This window comes from Peromyscus eremicus, chromosome 23 (assembly GCF_949786415.1).
Source record: "Peromyscus eremicus chromosome 23, PerEre_H2_v1, whole genome shotgun sequence".
Lineage (NCBI taxonomy): Eukaryota > Metazoa > Chordata > Mammalia > Rodentia > Cricetidae > Peromyscus > Peromyscus eremicus.
This window is the reverse complement of record NC_081438.1, coordinates 29,042,057-29,055,712: the sequence shown is the minus strand read 5'-3', so window position 1 is coordinate 29,055,712 and position 13,656 is coordinate 29,042,057. Positions and strand designations below refer to the sequence as shown.

The 13,656-nt window shown below is 47.8% G+C and overlaps 1 protein-coding gene across 1 annotated transcript in view; it reads left to right on the top strand.

Annotated features, from left to right (window-relative positions):
• Positions 1-13,656, top strand: part of Sdk1 (sidekick cell adhesion molecule 1) — a 281,083-nt gene that overhangs the window by 216,790 nt on the left and 50,637 nt on the right. Inside the window, exons 32-33 of the mRNA XM_059249807.1 lie at positions 9,564-9,679; positions 12,728-12,914. Of these exons, the coding sequence (XP_059105790.1) occupies positions 9,564-9,679; positions 12,728-12,914 (303 nt within the window). The remainder of the gene's footprint in view (positions 1-9,563; positions 9,680-12,727; positions 12,915-13,656) is intronic.

Genomic DNA, 13,656 nt, shown 5'->3' with positions numbered 1-13,656 from the left:
GAACTATACTCTACATGATATACTGGAGGCGCTAATCTAAGAGGGAAGCAAGCTGAGCATTGTCATGAGTCTGGGGCAGAGTGTTTAGGGACATCTAGCAGAGAAGGAAGGTTGAGACTATGAAATGGGGTCATAGTGTTCCCAGAGCTCAGCTTTCATGCACAGAGGAAGACATGGCCCTAGAAGGGGGGAGAAGAAAGGAAGATGGCACTGTACTCCTGAGCCACACCTGGGGGATTCTAGGCAGGTGCTCTACCACTGAGTCACAGCACAGCCCCTCACTGGGAGATTCTAGGCAGGTTCTCTAACACTGAGCCACACCCCAGCTCCTCACTAGGGGATTCTAGGCAGGTGCTCTATGGCTGAGCCACACCCCAGCCCCTCACTGGGGGATTCTAGGCAGGTGCTCTACCACTGAGCCACACCCTAGCCCCTCACTGGGGGATTCTAGGCAGGGGCTCTACTGCTGAGCCACACCCCAGCCCCAGGGGCTCTACTGCTCAGCCACACCCCAGCCGCTCACTGGGGGATTCTAGGCTGGTGCTCTACTGCTGAGCCACACCCCCAGTGCCAGTGTCTTCTCTGTAGCCTTTTTTCTTCTATCCTAGGCTTGTGGGCTCCAGTGCCCTTCCAGAAGTTTCCACCTCAACTGTAGGGAAACAGCTTGAGCCCAGGTGTCAAACAGATCTGAAATGAAATATAGATCATTCTAGGACAAGGCATTAAATCCATATGAACCTCCAAGTTGCCTAATGAGAATAAGACTTTTCCTTTTTTTCAGCAGTATGAATCTCGTAAGGGACCAAGAAACTGATTTGCATGGCTCTTGTGTAATGTAATCATGATTTGTCAAGACCTAGGTCTCGCTATGATGGGAAACTCACTGTACAGGCAAGGGGAAAGAAACAAACAAAAAAACCTCAACTTAGGTAGAGAGCTGGTGAATGACTTTCAACTTTGCTTATCTTACGAAGGGCGATAACAGCTATTGAACAGGCTAGGAGTCTAAGCACCCAGTGCTTAACCAAGAAAATAAAGATGATTATGGTGGGTTCAAAGGCTTGGTTTGTCTGCAGAGTGGAGGGTTCAGAGCTAATGCTGAACACTGAAGGATCTATAAGGGACCAGATGTGGTGGCTCTTGTCTCTAATGCCAACACTCCAGAGGTGGGAACAGGGGGGTCATGTTGCTGGAGAATTTCTCTCCAACTCCCGCCACCAAGTCCGGCCAGTCTCAGAGCCCACTTATAAAATAAACACACAGACTCTTACATTATTTAAACTGCTTGGCCATTAGCTCAGGCCTGTTATTGTCTAGCTCTTACTCTTATATTTAGCCCATTTCTATTAATCTTTACTTTGCCACGTGGCTTGTGGCTTACCGGTACTTTACATCTTCCTTGTCCTGATGGCGGCTGGCAGTGTCTCTCTCTCCGCCTTCCACTTCCCAGAATTCTTTTCCTTGTCCCGCCTATACTTCCTGCCTAGCCAATGGCCAATCAGTGATTTATTTACTGACCAATCAGCAACACACTTGACATACAGACCATCCCACAGCACTTCCCCTTTTTCTTTTCTTAAAAAGGAAGGTTTTAACTTTAACATAGTAAAATTACATATAACAAAACAATTATCAAGTAAGAATTACAGTTACAATATTAAAGAAGAGATCCTATCTATCTTATATTTGTAAGTTTAAGGTTTTATATCTAACTTATCTTTTATTATAACTAAGGAAAATTGTAAGTATCTAGTCTTTAACCACATCAAAGACCTCAGAAGGATATACTACTACCTGAGAAATGGAGAAGGATATAAGCAACTTTTAGGAGTCTTGTAGGGTAGACAGAGACAGCTGGCAGCTTGGACAGTCATTCAAAGTTCTCTTGTAAAGTTGGGGCATCTGTCTTCAGCCCACAGGCCTAGAGTCTCTTATTCACTTTTCTCTGTGTCCTGTAGAATGTCTGGCAGTTTTCTCTGCAAAGCAGGAACCTGAAGGACCATTTTGTCAAGCAAAGTTCAGTGGTCACCTTTGTATGGGTCCTGCATGTCCAGTTGATCAGACAGTCCAGGCAAGAACAGTTTCTTGCCCAAATGGCTATTTTTGTCAAGGTGAAGATAAACTCTGTATGGAGTGTCTTCGATGCCCATCCTCCTCTCTGAAGTAAATCGGTGCTGTCAGGAGCAGACATGTCTCACTGTCCAAAAAGTCTAAATTTTTAAAACATTTTAAATGCCATATTCTGTAGGTCTTTGAAGTGTTTGAAGACTACCTATCTATCTGAAATATAACTATGTATACCTAGAAGACTTAACTAACATGGCTACAAATATGATTATCATAGATGACTAATTATTAATCTATTTTTTAATTATCCATTATAATTTTAAATGAGTTACATAAACATAATACCTCAAACAAGAATAGAAATATATATACAGTATAACAAAATTAAGTTTAAATTTGTATCAATAAACTAAAATCTATAGCAATGTAAAACATTTTAAACAAGTTGTTACTCTTTAAAAGTAGGTTCATTAATCTACTTTCATCCTATCATATCTAAACTACCCCCTTTTTGTTTTAGAAAGAGATTGTATTTATAATCAACCTGATTTAAATAAAAATATTGTTTTTCCTCTGTCCCACACCAGAGGGCTCTTCTGATTTGGGACATAAGAATCTCTTAACCATTTTTTTTTTTTTTTGAGCAATATGTCTGGGTTTAGAGGGGGAGTGAGCCAATTCCATCTCTAAAGCCAGCTTGGTATATTTGGGAATTTGGGCGTAGCTTCTCTTACTACTTCCTGCTGGAGGGGGGCGCTGTATCTTCTGGAGACAGAAAGAAAATTTTAGGATCATGGAGTAGTCCGTGAGGCTGTATATCTGAGCCAGTTGACTTGAAACCATTCTGGATGTTGAATCATCTGGGCCATGGTGTCATTGGAGACCTTTCAGGGGGTCTTGGCTGGTCAAACCTGATGTATCTTAATCTGGAACAAATCCATAGTCTCTGGCTTTCTGTGGAAACAAAAGCAGAGACTCCTTTCCAAAGTAACATATCCTTATATCCAAATTTTGAAGTCAAGATATCTTTAAAATATGCATATTGGTTTAACTCAGCTTCCTTTACAATCAAATATCTCTCTGCAGTTAAGAATCCCAAAGACAACACAATCCAGATTCTCTGTGTAATATTCATCTTTACGTGGCTTATTTTTTTATATTAGCGTGAGCCTATTGCTTTAAACTGCAGCCTTCTAAGCCTGAAATGGCGCAGTGGCTGCTGGCTCCGCCCACTTCAGCTTCCCAACATGGCGGCGGTCCGCTTTCCGCCAGCTCTGGGAGCCATAACTCTCAGAAATAGTGGGTCTACACTTTTACCAAAGTAGCGTGTAGCCCAGAAACCTCTTTTTTTGTTTTGTACTAGCAAAGGCTAAATTCACCACACAGTTTAATGTGCTACTTGCAGGGGCCTCATTCCCGCCATACTGCAGGTCGAGCATGCACGCCAGGAACCCGCCAGTAGCTCAAACCGGCAGCTGCCGCTCATTTGAGAGAGACAATTAGGAAGCTGTTTTTAGTTCCGTTTTAGAATCTTTTTTCTAAGTTTTTAGGTGGAAACTCTTGCCACCACGTTGGACGCCATTTGTTGCTGGAGAATTTCTCTCCAACTCCCGCCACCAAGTCCGGCCAGTCTCAGAGCCCACTTATAAAATAAACACACAGACTCTTACATTATTTAAACTGCTTGGCCATTAGCTCAGGCCTGTTATTGTCTAGCTCTTACTCTTATATTTAGCCCATTTCTATTAATCTTTACTTTGCCACGTGGCTTGTGGCTTACCGGTACTTTACATCTTCCTTGTCCTGATGGCGGCTGGCAGTGTCTCTCTCTCCGCCTTCCACTTCCCAGAATTCTTTTCCTTGTCCCGCCTATACTTCCTGCCTAGCCAATGGCCAATCAGTGATTTATTTACTGACCAATCAGCAACACACTTGACATACAGACCATCCCACAGCAGGGTCAGGAGTTTGAAGTCAGTCTCTGCTACAAGAAAGGAAAAAGAAGTACCTTCAATTCTAGGTAACTCTGGGGAATATTCTACTGCTGAGCCCTACCTCTATTAGCCTCTCAAATTATTTTCAAATTATTATTAAATTGCTGATCACAAAAACTAAACTTGGCAACCTAGTGTGGCCTGTCACAGTCCAGGGCAACATCAGCCAGAGTGGGAGCCCTGTGTGACTACAAGCAATTTAGGAGCAGCAGAGATCCTCAGTATTGCCTAGGATAGCCCTAGCAACAGTTTCTGCTGCATGTGGCCTAGGATGGTCCTGACAATAGAGGGTGTCCAGAGTGGCTTAGGGTAGTCCTCGAAATATTAGATACCTAGTGTGAGGCTTCCCTAGAAACTATATGTGTCACTTTCTCGTGACTGTGACCGAATACACAACAAAAGCCACTTAAAGAAGAAAGGTTCTGGCTCACAGTCTGAGGGTGCACAGTCCATCATGGCAGGAAGGCATGGCGGCAGGAACAGGAGGCTGTGAATGTCATGTGGCATTCACAGTCAGGAAGCAGAGAGAGATGGATGCTGATACTCAGCTCACTTTTTCCTTCTTATTCAGTCCAGGACCCCAGCCTGTGGGATGGCTAGAGCTTCTCACATTCAAAGAGGATCTTCCCTCCTCAACTAAGTGAGTTTAGATAATCCCTCACAGACATGCCCAGTCTTATCTCCTAAATTCTTCTCAATCCTGTCAAGTTGACGGTCCATACTAACCATCATAGGTATTCTGCAGGTCAGATGGATGGATGACCTCCACACACAGTAGATGTTTTGTCTGAGAGCTCTCAGAGCTGACAGGATGAATATCCATCCCCCTACAGGATTCATTCCAGGGCTCTGGGAGGTTCCTTGGCTCTCTGGAGGCTCCTCTGCCTTGCCAAAGACTGAGGGAAGCCACCTGTAGATGTTAGTTTTTATTGACACCTTACAAAAACCAGAATAAGGGAATGTCAATTGGAAAATCGCCTCCATCAGAGAGTCCTACAGGCACATCTGTGGGGCATTTCCATGACTGCTGATGGCAGTGCCACCTCAGGGTGGGCCTCAGTTGTGTGAGAAAGCTATTTGAACATGAGCTAGGAAGCGACCTTCCTCCCTGATCTCTTCTTCAATTGCTACCTTCACTTCCCTCAGCAATGGACTAGAAGATGGAAGGAACCCATTTCTTTTGGTCATTGTGCTTACCACAGCAGCAGAATGCCAACTAGACCACCCATCCTCTTCCTTCCTTGACCCACACGTTCCAGAAGCTGTCAGCAGCACTCAGCTTGCATTTCCTGTGTGTTTACCATGACAACATTCCTAAGCTCTGGGGTCCTTAAATCCAGAGCTGCAGTGTGGGGCCTATCGTGGTGCAGGCTCACCCTGGGTCCACCAAAACATGGAGTTAAGGGCAACAAGCCAGCGCCATTCATTCACCAGCAAACAAAATGGAATATGAGCTGAGGATAGCTCTTGTACACAAATGGCTATGATTTTGTGTGCACATGTGTGTGAGTGTGTGTACACATGTGTTCATATGTATTCATGTGTTCCTGTGTGTTCAGGTACATTGCAAGTGCACATGCACATAGGTGTGTGTAGGAATGTAGCAGACTCAGATGTCAGATGTCAATTTCCTTCTTGGATTTTAGGCAGTCTTTCACTTATATCGTGAACTCAGAAATTAGGCTGGCTGGTGAACCCCAGGGGGTCCTCCTGTCTCTGCCTCCCCAGCACTGGGGTTTCAAGCATGTGACTGATTTTTGTGACTATTGTTTTGTTTGGGGGTTTTATGATTGTCAGAGGCAGAGTGTCCCAGAAGTTCCTGGGTTCTTCATGAATAGCCTGAGGAGATCTGTCTCTGAGGCCATGTAGCACCATGGCAAGGGTGATGTAGTGACTCTGCCAGTCAATCTATACAGATGTTGACAGCTGCTGCACAGGCATGCAGAGCCAACCTGAGCCATTTTACATGAGATGCTGCTCGTGGGCATCTACTCAGCCGATGCTGGAGAAAACCGCCGCTCAAAATGCTTTAAGAAAACAATTTCATGCATTTAAAAAATGTGCTGGGGGCTGGGGAGATTCCTCAGCTGGTAAATCACCTGCCATAAAAGAAGAGGGCCTGAGCTCTGTCCCTAGCACCCACATAAGAGTCAGGTGTTCTAAGGTATATCTGTAACTACAGGGGCTCAGCTAGAAGGTTCCCTGGATCCCACTGCTGAGCCAGCCTAGCCAGTCAGTGAGCTCCAGGTTCAGTGAGAGACTGTCCTAGTCCAGGTTTCTGTTGCTGTGAGGAGACATCATGACCACAGCAACTCTTATAAAGGAAGACATTTAATTGGAGCTGAGTCACAGTTTCAGAGGTTTAGTCCATTATCATCATGGAGGGAAGCATGGCAGTGTACAGGCAGACATGGTGCTGGAAAGGTAGCTGAGAGTTCTACATCCAGATGGGCAGGCAGCAGGAAGAGACCATGAACCACTGGCCTGGCTTGAGCTTCTGAAAATTCAAAGCCCGCCCCCAGTGACACACTTCCTCCAACAAAGCCACACCTACTCCAATAAGGCCACACTTCCTATTAATGCCACTCCCTGTGAGCCTGTGGAGGCCATTTTCTTTCAAACCACCAATGAGACCCAGTCTCAAAAAAATAAGGTAGTGAGAAGCTGGCAAAGAGGCCTGACCCCCTGGCTTTTACACACATATGTGCAGGCATACTCACATGTACACACACACACACACACACACACACACACACACACACACACGCTGACGTTTACTTGTGTGCATCTTATGCCATGTGTGTCAAGACTGGAGAACAATCAGACAGAGGCTAACGTGTCCTTCCTTCAGCTCCCCAGCTGCACACACTTTACTTGGATGAGGCTTGCTTTCTGGACAGAGAACAACAGACCTTCCAAATGGCTAAATTCTCCAGGCAGTCTGGAAGCCCTGAAGCTCTCAGAAGCCAAAAAAAGAAAAAAAAAAATCTTGAATCCTAGACTGTACCATGTTTTCATCTGTTTCCTCCCCGCACATGCCAACAATGTCCTGTTACCTGCAGTATCTTTGTGGCATTACCAGCAGGCTGCAGTAGACCCGACACAGGCGTGTCTCATCTCGGAGCATCATCCAGTGTCTTTGCACTCAGCCCAAAGGCACTGGAGACCCTGAGTGCTGGGGATCACACCGAGTGTATGGCTCACCCGGCCACCTGCCACAGATGGACTGTCATGGCCAGGGCCGTCCTGGCTTCGCTTCCTGCCAAGTCTATGGAAAGCCAACCTTGGGGGTGCCGAGGAGGGGCCTTGGGGGGGCCTACCAGAGTAACGACCATGCTCAATCCTGCCTTTCATGATTTTAATTGTACAACAGTAATTTTGTGATCGAGTTGCCGACGGCGAACATGCAGAAGACATTAACTTTATTTATGTTTTGGATTATTAATGCGGCTGTTAAAATTCCTCCAGTTAGTTTTGATTGAATTGTTTTTTTGTGTGATTCTGTTGTTTAATGGAGCGGTAAATAAGAATTTCTGATAATGAGACCCAGCATCTGTCACAACAACCTGGTGTGGGCTATTAACATTTCCATTAGCGGCAGGGTGGGCAGCGATAATACAGAAGCACACAGTTAGAACAAAATAAATAGTCATGTCAGGCTGAGCGGGTGTTAATTACTATTTTATTCTGCATGGGGGGGGAGAGCAGGAAGCAGGGGAGGGAGCTGCGAGCAAGGGGTGACCTACTGCTCACCAGGTCACCCTATCGCTATAAATGAGCCCCACACAAGAAAAATTTCCTCAGGCTGTGATGGCTTTGTGGCTTCCATCGGTGGCCTCTAGACAGACTCAAATCAAAAGGCAGCCAGCAGGGTCTGTGGAGATGGCTCAGTCGCTAAGGTACTCACTATGCATACACAGATTGAGGACCTGAGTTTGGTACCTAAAAGCCTCAGTGTTCCCAGAGATGGGGGAGGAGACAGGTGGATTCCGTAGAGCTGGGTAGCTTAGTGAATCACTTAGCTCCAGGCTCATTGAGAGACCCTGCCTCAAAAAATAAGGTGGAGAGTGAGAGCATGGAAAACACCTGGCCTCCGTGTGTGCACTCATACACACACACACACACACACACACACACACACACACACACACACAAGATGGAGAATGATTAGTGAAGATATCAACATTGACCACTGGGCTTCACATACACCTGCACACATACAAACACATATACATACACATGCCTGCACACACATGTGCATACACATGAACATATACATATCACATACATGCGTGCATACGCGCACACACGCGCGCGCGCGCGCGCGCACACACACACACACACACACACACACAACATACACAGAAAGTGAAAAAGGGCAGTCCGGCAGTCTCGGGCCCACAAGCCGAGGCTGAATGAGGTGAGGTGGGACTGGGTGGGGCTAGCCTCTGCCTCCCAGGAGCTAGTTCCTTAAGATAACTCCATGCAACTCTAGAGTCCAACCAGAGACCAGATTTCCTATGAGGAGCACTCAGTGGGAGACAGGACTATCTCCCGAGAGGCAGTGGACAGCCTACCATGAGAAAGTTCCCCATGTGGAATTCAGAACCATGATGGAGAGAGGATGAATGGTCCAGACTGTGGCTCCTGCTCTCTGCCCTGCTCTTCACCCCCTAATGGCTGTGAGGGACAGAGTGGGCAGCCCACTGCCCTTCTGGTCACCACATCTTTGGCTTGTATATTGTACCTGTGAGAGGACAGAGCACCCCAGGAAGTGCTCTGGTGGGAGAGAGGAAGAGGAAGAGCCTCGTATTCAGAACTTGTGGTCAGAGTTTGTCTCGGCACTACATACAGCCGTGTTCCCAGACACCAGAACCCCCGTGCACATGGACAGGCAGCTGTGTCTCTAGATAGGTTTCTGGGAGCAGGCATCCTAATAGAGGCACCTGAGCTCGCCGTGGCAAGGGAGCTGCCATTGTGTTCTATGTCATCCACTGGAAGCACAGCGTTCCTGCCCCAGTCAGCGATGTTTTGCTACCTGTAGCTCCCACACCCACAGAGCCTCATAGATCCCTGCTGTGCCCCAGGTGCTTCTGGGACCTCCATTTGGCTTCCATGTCTCACTGTTTTCTCTCCCTGTGGGTGATCTGCCAGCCCATGCCATAGGGTGTCTAGATAGTGTTTGTCTCCCAACACTCGCGAACTGTATCTCAGCAGAGTCCGTGTTCTTTGTGACTCTGTGTAGTCTGTTTTATGCATTTATAAGAGGGTTCCTCTGGGAGGGCTTCCCTGGCATCAAGGACTAAGAATTGCATGGGACACAGAGCCTGAAGCCTGGAATGGGATTACACCTGTGGCCTCCCAAACTTGGGTGGTCAGGGCACAGTTTCCCGTGCTGTCTATCACAGAATTATGGCCTGTGCGAGCCTGGAGGTATGGGTTAGTGGGTCTCCGCCAGTGTATGGGAGACCACCTCAGTTATTCTCCTGTTTCTTTCCTCAGCCCCAGCGATGGCCCCACAGAACGTCCAGGTGACCCCCCTCACGGCCAGCCAGCTGGAGGTCACGTGGGACCCACCACCCCCAGAGAGCCAGAATGGGAACATCCAGGGCTACAAGGCAAGATCTCATGCATGACTGGGCTCTTTCTTCCAGCTCACTGTGTGCCCAGGGCCCCGAAGGCTTTGGCTGCACACTGGCTACACTGTAGGACTACCATGTCCCCGGCAGCAGATGCACAGCTTCCAAGTAGGCCCGTGTGCCTGGAGCAGGCTTGGTGGGAGCACCGCCTGGGATAAGAGCCACGTGGAAGCAGCTTCCCGTGTGGCTGCTGTGTGCCCACCACAAAGCACACTTGGCTCCTCCAAAGGTGCCCAGGACCACCAAGAAACCTGACCTCTTCCCATGCCCACACCACAGCCTCCCAGGGCATTTGCTGATTGTAACCAAAGTGGGGTGTCCTCACAAAAGTGGGTTGCAAGTCCCAGCACTGTCCACTGCACATTGAGGGAATCTGTCATTTCCATGTGGAGTAGAGCCAGAGAACCTGTGTGTTTCTGTCTGTCTATGTCTGTGTGTCTATGTGTGTACATGTTCATGTACATGTGTCTGTCTGTGTATGTGTATCTGTCTGTGTTTATGTGTCTGTCTGTGTGTGTGTCTCTCTCTGTGCATGTACATCTGCATGTGTGTGTCTGTCTGCGTGTATCTGTTTGTATCTGTGTGTCTGTGTCTGTGCATGTTCGTGTGTGTATGTGTTTCTGTGTCAGTGTGTGTGTGTCTGTGTTATATGTGTGCATGCATGTGTGTGTGAACATGTTTCTGTGTGTGTGTTGTATGTGTGTATGCATGTATGTGAACATGTTTGTGTGTGTGTTGTATTTGCATGCATGTGTGTGAACATGTTTGTGTGTGTGTGTGTGTGTGTGTGTGTGTGTGTGTGTGTGTGTGTCCAGAGGGTCACTTTGACTAGGCTGTTCTTTAGACCTCAAGCACTGCCAACATTTTTTTTTTTTTGGTGGGAGGAAGACAAGGTTTCTCCTTGGCCGGGAACTCACCTGTTAGATTATGCAGGCTGGCTGAGAAGCCTCAGGGATCCCCCTGCTTCTGTCTCCCCAGCAGCAGAGTTACAGGCAGGTGCTACTGTGCCTGGCTCTTTCATTTTTTTTTTAACATGGGTTCCGGGATAGCACTCAGGTTCTCAGACCTGCACAGCTGGGTCATGTCCCCACACAGTGTGACGGCTGCAAACCTCACTTGGAGAAAGGCTCATTACAAGAGCCAGGGAGGCTCCATGAGCCCAAATCTCTAACGGTGAAAGCAAAGGAAGACTGCTCACCTCGCCAGCCAGCACTGGGGGATAACTCCTGTGGGCAGCTTCTCCCCTGCCCTCCTCCCTGCACTCTCCCCTGCTACGGGCACCCAGGAGCTCTAAACATCACCAACACCCCCCACCCACCCACCCAGAGGAGACATCCCATCTAGCATCTCCATTCTTCCAGAAGTAATTTTCTTGTCTGGCCTCCATGAGCCCTATTTGCTCAGTTATCAGAATCTCAGAGCCATCCTGCCCTGATGAATATTGGCCCAATTAAATGTCCATTTTAAAATGATTTTGGTAGGTGTGTTATAAAAATGAATACCTCCCTGCCGGCCAGGCTCTTACGAAGATGAATGAGGTCACAGAAAGTCCCCTGAGCTCCGAGGCAAGGCACTATTTATGCACATCCAAAAATATGTTTTCTCATTTCCCTAATGATAAAGACATTGAACTTGGATATTGATCACAAGTTAGCATGGCCTGTCTGAGCAGAGGCTTTCCTGCAGTCGGCTCTGCCATCAAGCATGCAGCTGGGGGGTGTGGGTGGAAACCAGCAGGCTCACGTGTCGGACGGGCTCCACCACAGGTATGACCTGTGAGGCTGGGTGTCCTGGATGCCTCCTGCAGCGTCTGCCCTGCTCTCACAGAGGGCACACTGCTCTTGTGGCCTGGCACAGGCCCATGTACACAGAGCCAAGGGGCATCTTCCAGCCAGTGTTGTCTTTGGGAGCCCAGCTGGCACAGGCTGGGGGCAGTGCTTGCCAGACAGCTGTTTAGGGAAATGGATCTGCTAATCAGTCAAACCTTGGTGCTTGGACCTCAGATCTACCTATAAATGTAGCAAAGCTAGATGAGAAGAAATGTACCTAAGGAAGGCAAGGTGCTCCTCCCTAGGCCCAGTTTAGGAGTATGCATGGACATGCTCAGGCACATGTGTGTATGCACATGTGTTTGGGGTGAGGGCACAACCAAGCTATTGTTTCTTAGGTTCCCTCCTCTACCTTTTTAAAAATTTATTCTTAAATTGTGTCTGGGTATGTACTCATCAGTGCAGGTGCCCGTGGAGGCCAGAAGAGGGCATCATCCAGGAGCAGTTGTGAGCTGCCAGCTATGGGTGCTGGGACCTGACCTCAGATCTTCTGGAAAGGCAGAATGTACCCTTAATTGTTAAGCCATCTCTCCACTATCTACTGTCTTGATGGCCTGTAATCTAGGCTGAGCCCCAGGGATCTGCCTGTCTCCACCTCCCCAGAGCTGGGATTAGAAGCATGCATCCCCATGCATGGCTTTTTTTTTTTTTTTTTAACATGGGTGCTGGGGATCAAACTCATGTCCTCATGCTTGTGCAGCAAACACTGATTGATCCATCATCCCCCGTCTCCTTCCTGTAATTTTTGGTGTTTTTCATTCCCAAAGTGTTTTTGCTACATTGACAGAAGACTTAGGTGTTAGCTTTGAACAAAATGTGGGGGTGTGGGATGAGACTTTGGGGCTAAGCCTATCTGTGCATCAGAGTAGGGGGCAGATACTGGTGCCCCCCCCCAAGAAGACATCACAGTTTATAGGCTTGACATAACAAGTGTTCAAACGCATGAGCCTGTAGCGGGCAGTCCCCATCCTAACCACAACAGAGGCCCGTTACACAATATTGGCCCGTCTTCAGATCCCACCCTGAGCAGTTTAAGGAGGTGATGCTCCAAGTCTAGATAACAGGGCAGAATCCCTGACCATTGCCCAACACTCCAGCACCCTAGGCCTCAATCACCATACTAGCCTGATCCCCAGGATCACTGTTTTCATAATAAGGCCTGGTATAATCCAACAGTGCCCTGTGCCCTGCCCAACAGATTTACTACTGGGAGGCAGACAGCCGCAACGAGACTGAGAAAATGAAGGTCCTCTTCCTCCCTGAGCCCGTGGTGAAAATCAAGAATCTCACCAGCCACACCAAGTACCTGGTCAGCATCTCCGCCTTCAATGCTGCGGGTGACGGGCCCAAGAGTGACCCACGTCAGGGACGCACACATCAAGCTGGTAGGTTGCCCTGTCTGCCCTGTCATAGCATCAAGGATCCAGCTCAAGAGCCAGGGGTATAGCTCATTTGGTGGAGTGCTCATATGAAGCCATGAGTTCCATCCCAGCACCTGAGAATCTAAATTGGCATTGTGGTGCATGTTTGGAATCCAGGCACCTGGGAGATGGAGGCAGTTCAGTCCTCCTTAGTGACATATTGAGTTCTAAGTCATCCTGAGATACATGAGACATTGTCCCAAAAATAGATAGATAGATAGATAGATAGATAGATAGATAGATAGATAGATAGACAGACAGACAGACAGACAGACAGACAGACAGACAGACAGATAGATAGATAGATAGATAGATAGATAGATAGATAGATAAATGAAAAAAGAAAGAAGGAAGGAAAGAATGCACACTTGGAATTTGGAGAGGAAGTACAGGGCATGGTCCCTGTGCCTCTGCTAAGGTAGTCTGGCTAGGTTGGAGCTGTGTATTTTCTTGTAAGCCTTCAAAGTCACCGGAAGGGGGAAGGGCCTTGTCTATGGCTTGGCTCCCTTCCTGACCCACAGAACTCCTTCTAGCACTTTTTCTCAGAGCTGCCCCACGTGCATCTTGGTCTCTAGGAACTGAGTTCCTTGCGCGTGGAGGCCAGGGCCCAAATCTAGGTTCAGGCTACCCCCTACCACCCCCAGTCAAGATCCCTAGACCATGCCTGGAACAGCTCAGCAGCTGCCACTCAAGCACCTGCCTCTCC